Source organism: Siniperca chuatsi, linkage group LG5 (assembly GCF_020085105.1).
Source record: "Siniperca chuatsi isolate FFG_IHB_CAS linkage group LG5, ASM2008510v1, whole genome shotgun sequence".
NCBI classification, from domain to species: domain Eukaryota; kingdom Metazoa; phylum Chordata; class Actinopteri; order Centrarchiformes; family Sinipercidae; genus Siniperca; species Siniperca chuatsi.
In genome coordinates this window covers 33,306,025-33,325,937 of record NC_058046.1, presented here as the reverse complement: position 1 = coordinate 33,325,937, position 19,913 = coordinate 33,306,025, and the positions used below count along the sequence as shown (strand labels likewise).

Genomic DNA, 19,913 nt, shown 5'->3' with positions numbered 1-19,913 from the left:
CCTAACCCTAACCCTAACCCTAACCTCTTCCCCTAACCCTAACCACACCCCTAACCCTTCCCTAACCCTACCCCCTCCTAACCCCTAACCTAACCATACCAACTTACTCTCCCTAACCCTAACCACAACCCCTCCCTTCCCTAACCCTAACCCTTACCTCTTCTTCCCTAACCCTAACCACACCCCCTCCTTCCCTAACCTCTATCCCTTTACCAAATCCCACCCCACCCTATTCCTAAAATTTATCCCTAAAGATTTTAAAAAATGTTTATACATAGACTTAAAACCCATAAATATATTTCAATAAAAACTATTAATAATTCATGTTTTGGGATATACAATATTAAAATCGGTTTAATTCTGATTAAAAACTTATATTTATCGACATACGAGGGGTTAAAAACAAGTGGACAAAATACAAATTGTAAAACACAGATACAAGTTAAGAACACAAACCAAAGTTAAAACAAGTTACAAGGAGGGTATAAATAGAGTGCAGTGGCTTTTTCTTTCATTCTTGCTCTGACCATCGAACAGTCAACATCTCTGCCAATCTGCAAGCCTTTTCAGTTTTCTTTTAAGTTGTGCCTTTGCCTGAAGAAGACCCACAGTGGTGAAACGTCGTAGCGTAGGCACACTTTATTATTAAAAATACAAATATTATTTAGTTTGTTAAAAAAATATATTATTTAGTTTGTTAAAAATTAAAAATATAAAAAATAAATATAATTTTAGTTCACAATTTAAAATTTGAGTTAAATTTTGATTTTTGTTTTAGATATTTTTATTTACTTTCGTATAGGGATTCTAAAAACAGCAACTTCATCATGAGTTTTGCTCATGATGATGGATGGACCGTGGTGCGCCACGGCAAAAGACGTCGTCGATCCCCTGAACGGGATCGACAAAGACCATTTCAGGGTGGATATTACCACCAATCCGCCTTTGATAGAGGGGGTGGGGGTAGGGACTACCGGGGGAAGGACCGTGCACGTCCTGTCTCCCACTTTGCTGGGGGTCAGGTTCAGTTCCCCTACCCTAACCCTAACCCTAACCCCTACCCTAACCCTAACCCTAACCCCTACCCTAACCCTAACCCTAACCCTAACCCTCTTCCCCTAACCCTAACCATAACCACACCCCTTACCTCTGCCCCTAACCCTAACCCCCTAACCCTAACCACCCTCCCTTCCTTAACCCTAACCACAACCCCTCCCTTCCCTAACCCTAACCACCATCCCTTTACCCAATCCCACCCCCACCCTAATCCTACAATTGATCCCTAAAGATAGTTAATAAAAGTCTTATACATAGACTTAAAATACATAAATATATTTTAAATAAAAAATATTAATATTTCATCTTTGATTATATACAATATTAAAATCTGTTTAATTTTGAATTAAAATATATATATATATTGGCATATAAGGGGTTAAAAACAAGTGGCTAAAACTCAAATTGTAAAACACAAGTACAAACTTATAACACAAACCAAAGTTAAAGCAACTTACAAAGGAGGGTATAAATAGAGCGCAGAGGCTTTTCTCTTTCATTCTTGCTCAAACCATTGAAGAGTCAACATCTCTGCCAGTCTGCAAGCCATTTCATTTCATTTTTTTTCAGTTGTGCCTTAGCCTGAAGAAGACCCAAAGAGGTCGAAACGTCGCGCGTAGGCACACTTTATTATTAAAAAATACATATATTATTTAGATTGTTAAAAAATATATATTATTTAGTTTGTTAAAAATTAAAAATATAAAAATTCATAAAAATTAAATATAATTTTAGTTTACAATTTAAAATTTGAGTTAAATTTGATTTTTGTTTTAGATAATTTTATTTACTTTCGTATAGGGATTCTAAAAAAAACAACTCCATCATGAGTTTTGCTCATGATGATCGATGGACTGTGGTGCGCCACGGTAAAAGACGTCGTCGATCCCCTGAACGGGATCGACAAAGACCATTTCAGGGTGGATATTACCACCAATCCGCCTTTGATAGAGGGGGTGGGGGTAGGGACTACCAGGGGAAGGACCGTGCACGTCCTGTCTCCCACTTTGCTGGGGGTCAGGTTCAGTTCCCCTACCCTAACCCCTAACCCTAACCTAACCCTAACCCCTAACCCTAACCTTAACCCTAGTGGGGGGGTATTAAATAAACAAAAACAAAAAAAGACTTGGGGATTAGAAGTGCCCCTTTAGACTCTATTTAATGTGAAAAAACCTAAAAAAGAGGAAAGAACAGAACCTAAACAAGAGTTGTAACTTAAAATAAAGTACAGAAAACAGAAGACAGAGGAACAAAAAAGAAGCCCAAGAGAGGGAAATATAAGCCTAAGAAAAGGAAAATAAATGTGTAACTGAAATAACAGTATAGAAACAGAACTCAAGAAGAGAGTGTGTATGAGGAGGCCCAAACGGGAGCCCCACTTTGGTCAACCCGAGCCTGATGAAGAGAAAAGTATCTCGAAACGTAGCTACATGGGTAGGACAGATTGCAGTGAATTCCTCTGGATTATAGAGTCCAATTTTTTGAACAACCCAATCCAAGTCACTTTGTCGACTATGTGTGTTTGTTTGTGGGGACATGAGAGCCCAATGTGTTAAGGGGAAGATAAGCCCCACTCCTGATCAGAGCCAGTCCAAGGACCGTGCACCTCTCTGGTGCCGCTCTGCGGCGCTAGGGTTCAGTTTCCCTAACCTAAACCTAAACCTAACCCTAACCCTAACCCCTAACCCTACCCTAACCCTAACCCTGAAAGGGATCGACAAAGAACATTTCAGGGCGGATATTACCACCAATCCGCCTTTGATAGAGGGGGTGGGGGTAGGGACTACCGGGGGAAGGACCGTGCACGTCCTGTCTCCCACTTTGCTGGGGGTCAGGTTCAGTTCCCCTACCCTAACCTTTCTAAAGATGGATGTACAGTGGTTGATGCCTAATCCTAATGGGTCAGTGAATTTTTATTCCTAACCCTAACCTTGCTATTTCCTAACCCTAACCTTGAACCAGTGAATCTATATTCCTAACCTTAACCCCCCCCCCTTTTTTTAGGAAGCATATTTGGTATATATATATTTATTGGGGCTTACCATATATAGTGTATATATATATATATATATATATATATATATATATATATATATATATATATATTTTTTTTTTTTATCCTCTTGTAATCTTATTTCTGACTATCCTCTTGTAATCATTTTCTGACTAGTATTTCATTTCTTTTTTTTTCTTGTTTTCTATTTTTGTTCAATTAGAAATATTTTTTTGTCTGGGCTTAAAATGTATTCGGGAACTGTTTCCCTAACAAAAAAAGAGCTACTATCACCATGACTTAAGACCTGTGCCAGTGCAAATACATGACTAACCATGTCATGTTTATAAGTCCCCTAACCTAACCCTAACCCTAACCCTTTTCATCTCTAATCCCCCCTCCTGTCAGTTTACACCGAGATCTCACTTATCTATAAGACATGTAAAAAATCAATTAAAAACACATTTTTCAACACTGGATTGGGGTTAGGCTTGTAATTTTAGCTTGGACATTGAGTATTGGTCAGGACCTTAGGCAGACATTGCTGCAACAGGGCTATTTTGTTTGATAATTAATGGTTTACTTTTATTGATCCTTTGTTGTGTGTTAGTGTATTTTTTTCAATTATGTGTATATCATGATTTATCACATGCATGTCTTTTTCTATTGAAAGACTTATGAATGTTTTTTGCATCTTTCTTTGACTGATTAGCACTTACCTATTTCTCTTTTTAGCACTTAAAGCCATGCTACATTTCTGTTTGCCTGGTTCCCCCAATGCCCCTTAAATAGTACCTTTTTTAAATACCATTTTTAACAGATTATTTTAATGTCATGGTAAATAAAAGGGACATTATGGGATTCACTCTGGCCTTGCTGCTCTACTGAATCATACCTGAGTACATAATTTCAAAGTTTTCGATATCAAACCTACATGACAACACCCGTCTATTACTTTCTATGAATCAATGGTGGTATCTCAAATCTCCCAGATACAGGAGAATTAACTCTGAGCCCCTTTGCCTGTTAGACTAAGTGGTGATTTGCTCAATTTCTTGGTTATTTTAGTCCAAGACTAATTTGTTGTTTCCCCCAAATCTCTCCTTTTTTTGTGTGTGTGTGTGTGGGGGGGGGGGGTTAGATCAATACAGTAGGTAGAATCAGGTTCAAGCTGGCCAGTTTCCTGTTTGTGGAATAGGCCTACTTGTTTTATTCCTACCAATTCCTGCAGTGCTAACCCCAAATCATCTCTTTGTAGTTCAGTGCTGAAAAGGGAAAATGTTCTAGGCTATTGTAGTTAGGTGAGGCATAAATTAACTAGTTGGTGGTCACTTGCATTGAACTATAAAACTCTGTTTAATTCACCTCTGTTCAAATCAATCCCCCTGAGAAGCAATTAAATAACAGTTGAAATACTATCTTCAGAAATCTTTATTTGCCACAGAAAATAGGTTCATGGAAAAATAACATTACAGAGAAAGGTTAGTGGTTAGTCTACATAACACATTATTAAAAGGAAAATACATGTAGTAAATGACCTTGAATGAATGCTATTAAGCACAAATACATTTGTAAAATATCAATTTTACATCACACAGCTAAATAAATGTTAGGTTCCAAGTTCCAAATGATACAACAAAAACAACACTCAAACTGACATTGATGACACAATGTAAGATGTTTACTAAATAATATCACCATATCAAAAACAACACTAACATGATTGAGGATGTTGGATATATGATGGCTTGAGAAAATCGTCCTCTCTACAAGGGATTAGTTAGCACGTGAGGGGATTATATGTTAGATGTACATTAACACCCACAGATCTCCATGTTAAAATCTCTACATTTAAATTGCATATCAAAAAAGAACATGTTAATATTAAGACCTGAGTTCTGCGGATAGACCCAAAGAAAGAACATGTTTTGGTAATATTTTTATCAAAGTACACAAATTCTAAACAACACAAAAAAACCTATACAAAATTATTGGTTCCTTTTGTAGAGTAAAAATCTGTTTGAGGTTTTCACAAACTTAAAAAAGACCAATACATTTTATTTCACCATATTTGTCATTGGATCTTGTTGCATGTTTCAGAGTAAAAAATTACCAAAACCTATAGTTGAGAGATTTGTCGCTAGAATAATATCTAAAAAAAAAAGTGACTGAAAACATTATCTTCAACCACTACATTACACAATGCAAACTAGACATTCACATTGTTAATGAAATATAAGAAAATATTTACAATATAAAAATATTAATTCACCACTTATAAGAATTCTTATTAAAATGCAAATTATGGCTTTTTAAGAAACAGTCAAATGAAATCCAATTTGGTCCCATTAGATTTTTTTATATGTATTTTTTATATGTTGTGTGCAGACCTCCATGAACTTGGTGTTTTTAAATGAACAATATAATTGATGTTCACATTGAAATAGGGAAAAGGCAAAAACACTTCCCAAGATTCTGATTAATAAGTATGAACCCTCAAGTATAAGTATGACCTTCAATGTGCGGCCTTATTTCTTATGTTTGGGTAGACTTTATACAGCTGTGGCACACTGCTGCCTACAACAGGTTAGATTTGCGAGTTGGTGTTGCCTCAGTACCTTTTCTCTTGCTGAGACTTCTCTTCTGAGATAACTGAGGGCTCAGACAGACTCTTCTGCTTTTTGAACTTTAGCACTGCGGCGTCTGGATTTAGACTGGGGTGTGAATATTACTGAAGGAACTGACCTCCCTCTTAAAACTCTCTTACCGATCACTATAGGCTCCACATCTTCCTCTGACACATTCTGCTCATCTTCCATATCCTCTTGACTTATAACTGCAGTCTTTACCTCTTCATCTGTATCTAATACTAAATTTAGGACGTCCCCCTTTTCACTAGTACTCTCAATAGCTCCCATGTTATTATGTAGGTTTTCTTCTCTACTGCTTTCCTCTAGCTTCTCTATCAGTTCATCGGTAGAACATTCAGCTTTCTTCTTGTCTTTGTCCTCATCTGATCCCACTTTATCCTCTTCCTCTTTGTCAGTGGCTGCCTCAGTCTCACCTCCCTCATCCTCATAACTTTCCCTGTAATCCACTCTTGGTCTTTTTCGTATGGATCTTCGTTCTGGAAGTTGGATTTCTTCTGCTTTTTCCTCTTCTTTGTCTGCATCAGCTTCCATTCTCCTTCTAAGACGTCTGCCTTGTACTACTGAGGAGTCTACAGTTTTATCTTTATTTTCTGATAGCTCTTCCTCTGGTAATTTCATTTCTTCTGTTGCTGGTTCTTCACCTGCTGACTCTACCACCCTGTCATCTATCAAATCAGCTGTTTCCTTTGTCTGGTCCTCTGCAGTATCTTCAGATGGAGGCCCTGTCCCCTGTCCAGTAGGTGAAGTTTCCACAGTTTCTGCTTGTTCCTTAGCATTTAGCTCTCTGTTTTCAGGTGGTTCATCAGTCAATTGATGCGCTTCTTGTGTTCCCTCATCCTCAAGGTTTTCCTCTTCCTGCTGCTGAGTCTCCACTACTCCTTGGTCTTTCTGTCTTCTGGATCTTCGTGAAGATTGTGTTTTCCTTAGTGTTCTTGTTACAGCTGGAGCTACTTCCTCTGCTACCACAGATGCATCTTTAACTAGTGCCACTTCTTCAGCAATGACAGTGTCAGATCCCACTTCTGTATCAGCAGTAGATTTTTCTATGACTGTGGTTTCCTCTTCCTCAGCTGAGTTTGTCTCTTCTACTTCAGCTGATGAAATCTTGACCATGTCAGTACCAGGCTCATCAACAGCTGCCACGCTGTTGTCCTCCTTTTCAAACCCTGCTGCTTCCTCTGTCATTGCAACCTTCATCTGCTCTGCATCTCCTACAGCAGATTCTCCCCCTTCCGCACTCTCAACTTCTTCCTCTTCAACATCTTTCTCTTTCTTCACCTCTATTTCCAAACTCTTTCCTTCTTCCTCAGCCTTCTCCCCTTTCTCCTCAGGCAATTCCTGCCCTGCCTCTTCTTCCTCTCCTTCAGTCTCTACAGCAGGACTATTTTCTTCTTCTCCCTCTTCCTCCAGCTGACACTGTGTACGGGCTCTTTTAGATTTACGCCTAGGTGTGGCAGAAGCAGACCTCCTCCCCTTCCTCAGAACTCTTGTTTCTACTGCCGGCTCATCTTTATCAGCACCCTTTTCCACTACTGTCGCCTCTTCTTCATTTTCTTCCTGTTGGCTTTTTGTACTTTTGGATCTTGGTGTGGCTTTTACTGCCTTCCTACCATTTCTCAGAACTCTTGTTTCAAGAGTTGGTGCTTCTTCCTCACCAGGAACCTTTCCTTCATCTGTATTAGGTGTCTTTTCAGCACTTCCCCTAACAGAAGCCTCTCTGTCTCTATCTGCACATGTCTCTAAAACAGCAGACTGTTCCTCTTCCACTGTGTCTTGCTCTGTGAGTGATTCCTCTGCCACAGCTTCTACTTTTTCCATCTCAACTAACCCTGGCTCTGTTTTTTCTTCTTTCTGAGCTGCAGCTTCCTCCTCATTGCTCTCTTCAATCTTCTCATCTGTGCTTTCCTGTTTTTCTTCAGCTTCTTCCAGCATTGCTTTGGTCTCCTCTACTTGCATCTCTTCAGCTGGAGTAGTTTTGTCTTCTCCCTCTTCCTCTGTCTGAAACTGTGTGCGGGCTCTTTTGGATGTACGCCAATGTGTGGAAGCAGCAGACCTTCTTCCCTTCCTCAGAACTCTTGTTTCCACTGTTGATCCATCTCCTTCTGTGCTTTTCTCTCCAGTTGCCCCCGTTTCTTGCTCATCATCTTTTTTTTTTTTGGCTTTGCTTTTTGTTATGGCTCTCATTGTCTTTTCACCACTTCTCAGAACTCTTAGTTCAATAACTGGTGCTTCCTTTTCCACAGAAGCGCCTTTTGCCTTATTGTCCTTTGCTGTCAACAGTGTCACTTGTGCACTTTCTCCAGCTGTAGTTTCCTCCACTTCAGATGTGGAGGCTGACTGTTTTCTCTCCATTGTATCTTGTGTTCTGACTGCTTCCTCAGCAATATCATCTGAGTTCTTTCCCTCATCAGCACTTTGTCCAACTGGAGCCTCTGGGTTCTCATTTGCAACTGTCTCAGTACTGCTGGCCTGTCCCTCCTCTGGAGCCTCTTGTTGTATGACAGCTTCATCTGTAACAGTATCCTCTTTCTCTACACCGATTTCTGGTTCTATATTTTCTACTTGTTGAGTTGCATCCTTTTCTTCAAGTCTCTCTCCCTTGTCCTGATCAATCATCAGCTGTTGTTCCTCAGCTTGTTTGTCTTCTTCCTCTGCCTCTCTCGCCTCAATTGCTGTAGATTCCTCTCCTCCCTCTTCTGCCTCTTCCTGGAGTTGCTTGTGTGTTCTTTTTGTTGGACATCTTTGTGAGGCAGGGATGGGCTTCCTTCCCCTTCTCAGACCTCTGACTTGAACTGCTGGTTCCTCTTCTATAATTTCTGAAGCTTCCTCCTTTTCTTCTTCACCCTTTTTCTGTCTGCTTCTTTCTAATTTGTGTCTTGGCGTGGCTTTGACTGCTTGCTTTCTACTTCTCTGTGTTCTGGTTTTGGTGACTATAGGTTCCCCCTTATCATCGACACTTTCAGCCACATCTTCTTTAGCTGTTTCCACAGCTCTCCCCTCCTCTGTATATTGTATTGTGACTGCATCATCCACTTCCTCCTCAAACCCTACCATCTTCTCCAGCTCAGTTTTTTCTATTCCAACAGGGGAACCAGGAACATGCTCCTCTGCCATCGTTTCTTCTGCTTTCATTGTGACTTCATGATCAGGGTTTTCAAGGTCCACTAAAACCACAGTCAGACTCTGGAGATCAGAAAGCTGGGGAGCGATTTCTTCACTCTGTCCCACCTCTCCTGAAGGTGTTGCCTCCTCTTTACTAGCTGTAAGTATAGCTGAATCTTGTACTAAATGATCTGCAGCAGCTGTAACTCCAGCTGTGTTCTCCTCCTCTTCAGTCATTATTCTTTCTTCTTTTTCCACTTCTACAGTAACAAGTTCCTCCTTCTCCGCTTCTATTTTATCCTCCTCTGGGGCTTTCCCCACTACCCTTTCCCCTTCTGTTGGTGGCTGTTCGGATGATCCCAACCCTGCTTCTTCTTCTTCCTCTACATCTGCTTCCTCCGCAAATTCCTTTGGTCCCTCTTCCTCTTTCTGGAGTTGTTTGTGGTTTCTACAAACAGACTTTCTTCCCCTTCTCAAAATTCTTGATTCTGCTGGAGGTTCATCTCCATCAGAACTCTTTTCTGCAGATGCCCCTCCCTCCTCCTTCTCTTCATCTTGCTGCTTTTTGCTTTTTGTCTTTGGAGAAGCTTTGGATGTCTTTCCACAACTTCTCAGAGATCTAGTTACAGCAACTGATGGTAGTTCGACTTCCTCACCCCCTATTACTGGCTTCCTTTCATTGCATTCTTTACCTGAGGTCTCTACCTCCCTTTCTGCAAATGTCTTGGATATGGCTTTTGATTGCTCTTCCACTACATCTTGTCCTTCCTCTGTCACAGCTTTTCCTTCCTCCACATCTATTTCTGACTCTAAACATTCCTCTCTTTCAAAAGCAGCTTCCTCCTTAACCTTTTCTCCTGTCTCCTCCTCAATGTTTTCCTCCATCTCTTTATCTGTCTTTTCTACAGCTGCTTCCTTAAAAGGCTCCCCATCCTCTTCTCCCATTTTCTCGACACTTTGAGATTCCTCTTCACCCATTTGCTCTTCTTCCTGTTTGTTTATTTGTTTACGGGTTCTTCTAGATTTGGCTTTAGGTGTGGCAGAGGCAGCTATCCTCCCCCGTCTCAGTGTTCTTGTTGTCACTGCTGGTTCTTCTTCTTCACTGTTTTCTGCATCTTGTTCATCCTCTTGCGTTCTGGTTCTTGTTTTTTTGTGTCTTGGTGTAGCTGTGACTGTCTTTGTTCCACTTCTCAGAGCTCTGGTTTCAGCAACTGGTGCTTCTTCCTCTCCCAAGCTCATTGCCTCATCTACCTCAGCTGGTTGAAGGTTCTCTTCAGCATCATCTACTACTGGAATGTCTGTAGTTTCTGGGATATGTGCAGATACAGAGGCAAACTGTTTCTCCTCCACTGGAACTGTTACTGTGACGGCATCCTTTGCCATAGCTTTAATCTCTCCTTCCACCTCAACAATGCCTGTTTCTGTTTCATCCACCTCCTTTACAGTAATACCCTCCTCTATGTGGTCTTCCTCCTGCTGTTGGTTGCTTCTACTTGCGGATTTGCAGCTTGCTTCAACTGTCTTTATTCCACTTCTAAGAACTCTTGTTTCAATAACCGGTGATTCCTCTGCTTCATTTTGTTCCTCATCCACATTACAAGATTCTTCCTTTTCATGATCAGATCTGCATTCTTCTAGCTCTTCCTTCTTGGCAGTGTCTGCCTCTGCAATTGCATCTACAGATTTGTCTGTACTGTATTGCTTTTCCCCTCTATCCTCCTCTTCCAACACCAGGGTTTCTGTCACTGGTGTTTGTTCCTCTGCAATACAACTAGAAATGTCCTTCTCTTCTGCTGCTGTCAGCTCCATCTGTTCCTTTTCTGGAGCAACACACTCTTCATCAACTGGTGTTTCTTCTGCCTCCTTCACACTAAGATGATGGCAGGTTGTTTTTAGGTCCACTAAGATGACAGTGGCTTTTTGGAGCTTGGGGATTTTAGAGCCAATGGCCTTTTCCTGATTCTTTTCAGCTACTGGTGTGGCAGCCTCATCTAGAACTTCATCAGGTATTACTGTTTCTGAAGCAGCAGCAACAGTGTCAGGCTCTTGTATCATGTCGTCTGCCTCTTCATCCTTATCTACATCCATCAGTGATACATTCTCTGTCTCTCCCTTAGTCTCTTCCTCTTTCTGGACTACCTTGCTCTCCTCCACGTTCACCTCACTCTGAGGAACATTTTCTGCTGCTTCCTCTGCCTTTGGAATTGTACCTTTTTCCCCAACAGTTAACTCCTCGGTTGATATCTCTTCTTCTGTTTTGTCAACGGTCTCCTCTTGTTCCACCTGGTAGTGTTCCTCCATCTGTTTGTCTGTTGTTTGTTCATCTGCTTTCTCTTCACTAACAGAACTACCTGCTCCCAGGTCAGCTTTTTCTGTGTACTCTTCCTCTTGTCTTTTGCTTTGTTTTGCAGGCATAGGTTTAGGTGTGACTTTACGTCTGGCTCTCAAAGCTCTCTTCTGTACAACAGGGGGCTCCTCTATCTCATCATCAGAGACCTCTTGTTTATACTGTATCACTGATGTTTCTACCTCATCACCCTTTGGTTCTTTCTCAGATCCATCTGTTGTACCTGGAAGCTCTGTGAAACTCCCCTTCATTACAGTGTCTTCCACCCCAGGCTCCTCTTGTTTCTCTATCTCCTCTTCATTTGTCAGTTGTTCATCTTCCAGCTGTCGCTTTTCTTGTCTTAATTTTTCCGCAGCAACTACATCCTCTTTTGTGGTAGTATTTTCTTCTGGTTCTTCTCCCTCGTTTAAGGCAAACTCCTCCACTACTTCAGTTGTAGAAACTTCATTCTCTGCCACTTCATCAACCTCTTTCTCTAATTCTTCACATACTTTCTGGCTGTGTTGTGTATATTTGCATTTGGGTGTGGGGGTGGTCATACAAGTTCTTCCTCTCAAAACTCTCCCTCCATCCTGGGCTGTTGTTTCCTCCTTTACCCCCTCCTCTGGCTTGCTGTGCCACTGAGATCTCCGTCTGTGAGTTTCACTCTGTGCAGTTTTTATGGCCTTTACAACAGTTCTTCCTGTTTTTCCAGCTTCAACATCCTCTGATGTTGCATGTGTTGATACACTTACCACACATTGTGTAACTCTTTCTTCTGACTTTTCATTAGTAACCTCAATTTGAGTTGCCTCTCCCACTTTGTCTAGAGTTTCTGCTTTCTTGTGTACCTCTAAAACTTCCACAGATTCTACCAGCATTGCGGTGTCTTCCTTCTGACACTCTTCCTCTGCTTCCTCAATTTCTGATGCCACATTCTCAACTGTTATCTGCAAGTCATGAGAGGTGTTGTTCAGATCTTGTGTGGCATCATCTTCTACTTGTGGCACCTCAGTCGTTGGTGTTGATGTAATGTCAGCTTCTTCTAGGTCTTGTGAGGCTAGAACAGTGGCTGGTTTGTCTGACATCGTAGCTGCTGCATCTTCAGGTGCAGTGTCAACTACATCCTTTCCTTTTTCTTCAAGAGCCACACTGAACATAGCCTAAAAATAAATACAGAATAAACACTGAATCACAAACAAGTTTCTGTACTGTACATATAGACAAATGAGAATTTGCATATACACACCTCAGTCTGCACCAATTCAGAGACTTTATGCAGTTCTGTCTTCTGTTGCACAGAAACTTGATCCTCTCTGGGGGTTTCTGCTTCAATATCCTCGATTCTAAAAGATGTTAGATATCACTTGTTAATTTCAAGCATTATATAATGTAAGGATTTGATGATGTGACAAGACAGAGCAGATTGTTTGAGAAGGTGGCAAACATCAGCCACCCAAAATTTTATTCTGATAAGATGCCTTCTTGCCAAAACAGTCATGACAGATAATAAACTTGTTTGGTTTCAGGAGTGAATTTTCTGCTTTCCTCTTAATTGTATTTACTGATGAGAATTACTCATAAATGTTTTATGATTCAGCTGTTGTGAATTGCCATTTCAATGTATTAATCTATTCTACAGCAATACTATTTTATTTCCATTTTCTTCACTTAAGTTATGTAGAAATAGGTTCACTTTTGTGTCTGTCATAAAACAATATGCACATGCCCATATGAACAGGGAATTTTATACTACATTAACAGTAACTTTGGAAGATCCTCACTTTAATCAGGCTGTTGAAGCTCAGTTGTCATGTCATAACAGGTGGTCCATGGCATAGGACCACCTTATTGGAAAGGGCTGACTCCCTGTGAGAGAGTCCCACTTGGATGCTTCTTGGTCTCTGGTACTAGGAAGGGGTCAAGTCATCTCATAGGAGTCAGTGGATTGCAGAATGACTACATAAGATAAGCCTTTATTGATCCACAGAGGGGAAATTCGGTTGTTGCAGGAGCACAATGACAGCAATAAGTACAGATAAGAAAAGTAAAAATAAATATGTAAAACTAAAATGGAAATAGAAGTGAATATGTATAATATACAGTATAGTACAGCAATATAACACAGAATATTAAATATAATATAGTATAATATATAATCAATAATAAATATAGTGTAATATATAAGAAAATATATAAATCAGTCCAACAGTCTTTGGACTCTACTGCTGTTGAACAGTCTGATGGCAGTGGGCACAAACAAGTGCCTGAAGCACTCCATTTTGCATCTGGGTGGGATGACCCATGATGTTCCATACTTATGTCTTGTGATGAACAACTGAGCCTTCATCCACTGATGAAAATTGCAAGATGCAGTTGGAATCAGTGGACTACATCACAGCCACCGAAACAGCCATTAGGAAGAACAAGAGGACTGAAGCAGAGGCTGCAGACCTGAGGCTACGTGTCACTGCAACATTAAAGAGTGCCAAACCACCTCCTTCCAACATTACATCCGAAGAGAGGAGGGCACTCTCAGCACTGCAGAAGGACCACAGCATAAACATTCTACCAGCAGACAAGGGTCGCTGCACTGTGATTCTGAACACAGCCGATTATGAAACCAAGGTCAACAACCTTCTTGAAGACACAACCACATATCAAAAACTTAAAAGAGATCCAACCAATGGCTACAAGAAGAAGGTTATAGACTGTCTACAGAAGCTTGAGAAGGAGGAGGTGATAGACAGGCCTCTGTACTACAGACTATACCCTGGGAAGCCATTCCATGCATCTATGGCCTTCCCAAAATTCACAAAGAGAATGTTCCACTCAGACCCATCGTGTGCAGCACAGATTCCATCACATACAACATAGCCAAACATTTGACTACAATCTTGGCTCCGTTGGTGGGGAACACAGTACATCATGTGGAAAACACACAGAAATTTGTGGACAAAGTGAAACATCTCCAGTTGGACCCAGATGACGTTATGGTTTCTTATGATGTAGTGTCCTTGTTCACTTGCATCCCAACCTCAGAAGCAGTGTCAGCGGTGATGAGAAGACTGCAGGAGGACTCCACCTTGCAGCAAAGGACCAAGCTTACACCTGAACACATATGTAAACTATTAGACATCTGTCTCAACACAACCTACTTCCAATTCCGGGACACTTCTACAGACAGATTCACGGTTGTGCTATGGGCTCTCCGGTCTCTCCCATTGTGGCCAACCTGTACATGGAACAGTTTGAGAAGAAGGCATTATCCTCGTTCCCGGGCACACCACCAAGTCATTGGTACCGTTACGTGGATGACACCTTTGTGAAAATCAAGAAACAAGACTTGGAAGCGTTCTCAGAGCATATTAATACGGTGGACCCCAACATCAAGTTCACGCGTGAGGATGCAAAAGAGAACCGCTTGGCCTTTCTTGATTGTTCTACTCTCAGAGGAGAGGACGGAAAGCTCCAGATAGAAGTGTACAGGAAACCAACACATACGGATCAATACCTGCTCTTTGACTCACACCATCCACTACAGCACAAGCTGGGTGTAATCCGGACATTACAGCACAGAGCCAAAGAAGTGCCCACAGGCTCAGAGGGTAAGAAGAAAGAGGAAAGGCATGTCCAGAATGCACTCTCAGCCTGTGGTTATCCTACTTGGGCTATCAACAAAGTTAAAAGAGCCAAAAACAGGACAAAAGTGTAACTGAACCAAGAAGGAACGGTGTCTCCATTCCTTATGTGTCTGGACTGTCTGAAAAACTACAAAGGATCTTTAGACAGCACGATGTTCCTGTCTTCTTTAAACCAGGCAACACTTTAAGACAGAAACTCGTTCACCCTAAAGACAGGTTACCCACACAGAAACAGAGCAATGTTGTCTACTCCATTCAGTGCAGTGAGGAAAACTGCAAAGAACGGTACATAGGCGAAACCAAACAGCCACTTCACAGAAGACTTTATCAGCACAGACGACACGCTAACTCAGGATTACAGAGCGCCGTGCATTTGCATTTAAAAGCTACAAACCACACATTTGAAGACAGCGAGGTGAAGATTCTTAGTAGAGAGAAGAGTTGGTTTGAGCGGGGGCGTCAAGGAAGCCATTTTTGTGAAGAAAGAGAACCCCTCTTTGAACAGAAATGGTGGTCTGAGATTTAATCTGCCCAAAGTCTATCAGAGTGTATTATCACCTTGGGCACGCCTATCACATGCTAATCAGGCACTTAGCAGTGATGAAGTAGATGCAGCCAGAGAACAATAGGCCTGATTACTGATTACTGGGCCATCTTGAAACTATTAGGTCAGTTTCAGGTGAAACTAGCTATTAACAGATACTCAGGCAGATTCCTTCCTGAGCGCAGGGCTTATGTAACTCAGAGTAGTTTAAATTTCCAGTTCCCGTCCAATTTTTTCACAATTGAGAATGACTTCCGGATGGGAGCCGAAACGTCTTGATTCTGAAAACAGTGTCCAGATGACTACGACTGAAACCTTTTCTACGATAGAACTTTTAGGTACTAATCATGTTTTATATTTCCAAAAAAGAAGACACTGGGGCCAGAAACTTTAATATATTAATGCTAGAGAGTGATATGCAACACTTTCTGTCACTTTTTAATCGATGGGTGATGGATGGTGACCTTTGATTAAACATTAATTAAACCCCGCCCCCTTGATCATGGAAGAATGTGGGAGGGTAGGCAGAGTTTGCGTGAACCAATGGGAGCACAGCAGGCAGGGTTAGGGTTAGCCAATGGGAAAATAGATTAGGAGGAGCTTGCGTGAGGCAATGATTTTGTGAAAATGTGAATTAAAAAATAAATGATTAAAGTTTTGTCCGGATATCCGTTGATGAATGTCAACGTGTGGCATCTCTTACAGCTCTTGTGCAGACTGTGTGAAGGCAGACTGAGGAATGAGGGTATCAGATTTCCCCCGTAATACCATCACCCTTGCTGCTCAATCATCTGTAAAGGCAGTTTGAAATTGGCAGGTGAAACTCCTCACACAGGGTAAATAAAACCATATGGGGTTTGTTGCTCTTGTTTGTTGCAGACTGTGTGAAAACAGACTGAGGAATGTCTCTTTTATTGCTTCATGGTATGCTGAATGCATGTCAGCCGGACAACACTTTAATACACACTTTGTACAAAATAAGGGTAAATTCTGGAATCTGGGGACATTTACTCACTCTTGTGTTGAAACTTTAAAGTTTCACAATATCATAAGGGGAAATTACAATTACTGTCTTTAACACAGAGCCAGATGTCAAATGTACTTAGTTTCTGTGTGAACCTCCATGTGGGAGATCTGTATAATGAACATCACAAATGATGAGAAAAATAAGTAAAAGAAATGTTAAAATCTCAGAGGCTAATCTCTGCACCGAATATACACACACACACACACACACAGGAGTCAGAGAAGGTCAAGAGGTCAACCCTTGTTTTCACACAGGAACACTATAACGATAGGGGTACCTAATGACGTAGGCAGATATCAAAGTGAGACGCAGAGAGCAGGAAGACTTCTGACAACGGGAAATGGCTCAAGCAACCGGTAAATTACGAAAATCTTAAACTATATTTCATGCATTTAAACCTTTAGGCAAAAACATAGGGAGATTTTTCATCCTTTGCTGTGACTCCAAACGGAGGGCTGAACCTTTAAGCAGAGGAGTCTGGTAAGTACAGGTCTACATTGTGTATTTTTAATACAGAAATATTTAAAGACTTATTTCCTATCGTGATTATAAATTATATCTTTCAGAGTCATAAACTGACACCTCAACATATGAGACCTCATCTGATACTGACTCCTCATCTGTGCATCTGTGAGGACGTGGTATTACCCGGTGAGTTGCGACATTTATTTTTTTTACTATTTTTTTTTACCTAAAACTTACACAGAATATTTATCAAAAACTTTTTCTCTTGCTAGACCTGTGGGGCGGTTTGGACCAATATTTCCAAGAAGGGCTATCGCCATCTTCACAGCCACAGGATGACACAATTGTTCTTGCCTCAGGCAGTCAAAACATTACATTTCTCTAGAGGCTGTCCAGTTGACCGGATTAGATCCTGGGGATGTGATACTACATCAATATTTTGAAGAACAACCGCCACTAATCAACCGCTGATGGCTGTGGAGAGGTCTAGTACTCAACCAGTGGACAGAGATCCAGGATTTTCACCGGGTCACAACCACAGGAGAACCAGTTCCAGTTCTGAGGATGTAATTTCTACCAAAAGCGGCTCTCATAATTTGTAAATGTGATTTGTAAACTGTTTCTGACGGGGATTTTTATCATGTGGATAAATTGCAATGATGTTGATTTAAGATTTCTAATAGCGTTTGATTTTTATTAGGTCATGGCTCAACACACACTAGTAGCTATTGAATTGTTAGAGAGTATAGCAGACTCAGTAGCATAAAATCTTCCAAATGAGTCAGGTTTTCAAAACGATTTAACTGAAAATGATTTGAATGAAAACGACATAGCCGCTACATCTAACAGCTCTGAACAGCCAGTAGATCCTCTCCTTGCTTTAAATCAAGCTCTCATTAACCTTGAACAGTTAGAGAATGAATCATCACTAGACGAAACAATCAGAATAAATAATGTCCAACTTGAACAAAGCCCCACTTTATCAGACCCTCAGACACCCACAAACCATATCGATCTCAGCATACCCAGTCCTCCTGTGCAGCAAGGAGGTGCTCGTATTTCACCACAACCAAGAGTTGTGCGGCAAAGTCGATTTGCAAATTATCAAATCAGACAGTTGTTAAACTTCCCAAACCCGCTTAACGCAGATGGAATAGTGGACTACGGTGTCGTCTTACAGAATGATGAGCTACCCAGCCTAGCCGACTTCAAAAGGCTCTTACTCTGTGTTGTGCAGTCCAACTGGGTCGTTATGGCTGATGGTCAGCTAGACTTACCATGGAAAAAAATTCTGGGGAGAATGCTCGACTGTGAAATCATTAAAAAAAAAGACGTTTTCTGTACATCATCCAGAACAGAGAGAATCTATGTTTTGCCATCTGTCTGGCTCATCTGTTACAACCTGATAAACGATAGAGAAGCCCTCGAACGCGAGAGACAGATTCAAAATGAAGTAGGGTTAGACGATCAGACCGCTGTATCCTTTAGTGCCTTTCCAAAATTTGAAAGGGGCGTTGGACTGTAAAATTGTAGCAAATTCTTGACAGAGACTCCAAAACTGAGTAAAACCCTGATTTTGTTTCTCTTCCAAAATCACTACTATGCGGTTAAAAATCTCAAAGCCTTTCTAGGTTCGCCTTATGTTTGTGAACACTGCTTTACAGGTTTTAACAGCGTGTTGGGCCATACTTGTGATGCTTGTTGCACCGTATGCTTTGACCCTGGTTGTACACAGAGACCGTGTCAACCTGTTGTGTGTGACCAATGCAACAGAACGTGTCGCTCACCTTTCTGTTTGACCAAACACAAAGAACCTACAGAGAGATCGAGAGGTCAAACATATGCCAACGCTTGTGCCTTGTACAAAAAATGTACCAAATGTGCAAGGCTGTACTACTGTGCCATGAACGGTAATGGTAAACAACACAAGTGTCAGACTGCGAAATTTGCCACGACAAATTGATCTCTGACTCTGATACAGTGGTTCATCAGTGCTACATCCAAACTTTACCCCCTGAAAAAGTGGTGTTTTATGATTTTGAAACCTACTTCACCGAGAACAGCGTTCATGTTCCATTTTTAGTGTGTACACGAACTTTAGATGGTTAAACATGGAGCTCTCAGGCTTTTACAGCTGGTACGAGACGGTGCGGCACGGCACATTCAACTTCATGAAAGAGGCACGCCTCTATTGTCAAAATGATGAATGGAACAATATAATGCTCCACAGCGAAGCTTTGAACGGAGGGCGTACCTCTGCTATTAAGTTGAGACACACCACTGAGTTGAACGAGACAATCTCTTATATTGATATGACATCTCTCTATCCTTACTGTAACACCAACTTCCCCTATCCTCTCGGACACCCTGAAATAATCTAGAAAGATTTCCAAGAACCTCAAAGCTACTTTGGGCTAATCAGGGCAAGGGTCTACCCGCCAAGAGAGTTGTACTTTCCAGTCCTGCCCTATAGAACGACGGGGGCTAAACCTGTGTTTACCCTTTGTCGAGCATGCGCCAAACGCAATTTGCAGGAGGGTCCATGTCGGCATTGCGGTGATGACAGGGCGTTGACCAGTGTCTGGGTCACATCTGAATTTAACAAGGCTTTGAAGATGGGCTATCGGATATCTGAAATAACTGAGGTATGGCACTTTGATAGACGGAACAATTCTATATTTGTCGACTATATGCACACTTTTCTGAAAGGTAATCAGGAAGCTTCGGGTTACCCATCCGATGGTGTAGATCACGAAAGCAGAGAAAAGTACATCAGTGACTATCATGCAAACCAAGGGATTTTGCTGGAGGCTGATAAAATCAAACCAAACCCTGCTAAAAGGCAAGTGTCTAAATTATTTCTGAACTCCTTTTGGGGTAAGTTCGTGCAGAGATGCAACCAAACACAAACCAAATTAGTCACAGACCCAGAAGAATTCTTTAACCTCATGTTTTCTGAAAAATATAAAGTCAAGTACTTCATCAATGACAAAGTGGCTTTGGTTCAGTGGTCTTACAGAGACCGTTGTATCCCACCACCAAACAAGGAAGATAACGTTTTTATAGCCGCTTTCACCACAGCCTATGGGCGTCTGATGTACAGTT

General features: G+C 41.2%; 1 protein-coding gene across 5 annotated transcripts in view; it reads right to left on the bottom strand.

The window, feature by feature from the left end:
* Nucleotides 1–4,462: 4,462 nt before the first annotated feature.
* Nucleotides 4,463–19,913, bottom strand: part of LOC122876107 (trichohyalin-like) — a 45,535-nt gene continuing 30,084 nt past the window's right edge. For 4 of the 5 annotated variants that reach the window (XM_044196024.1, XM_044196026.1, XM_044196027.1 and 1 more), the window contains exons 10-11: nt 12,378–12,474; nt 4,463–12,291 (exon numbers count right to left, since the gene is read on the bottom strand). In XM_044196024.1, the coding sequence (XP_044051959.1) occupies nt 5,710–12,291; nt 12,378–12,474 (6,679 nt within the window). In that variant the 3' untranslated portion in view covers nt 4,463–5,709. The remainder of the gene's footprint in view (nt 12,292–12,377; nt 12,475–19,913) is intronic. The other variant, XM_044196028.1, reaches the window with a different exon arrangement.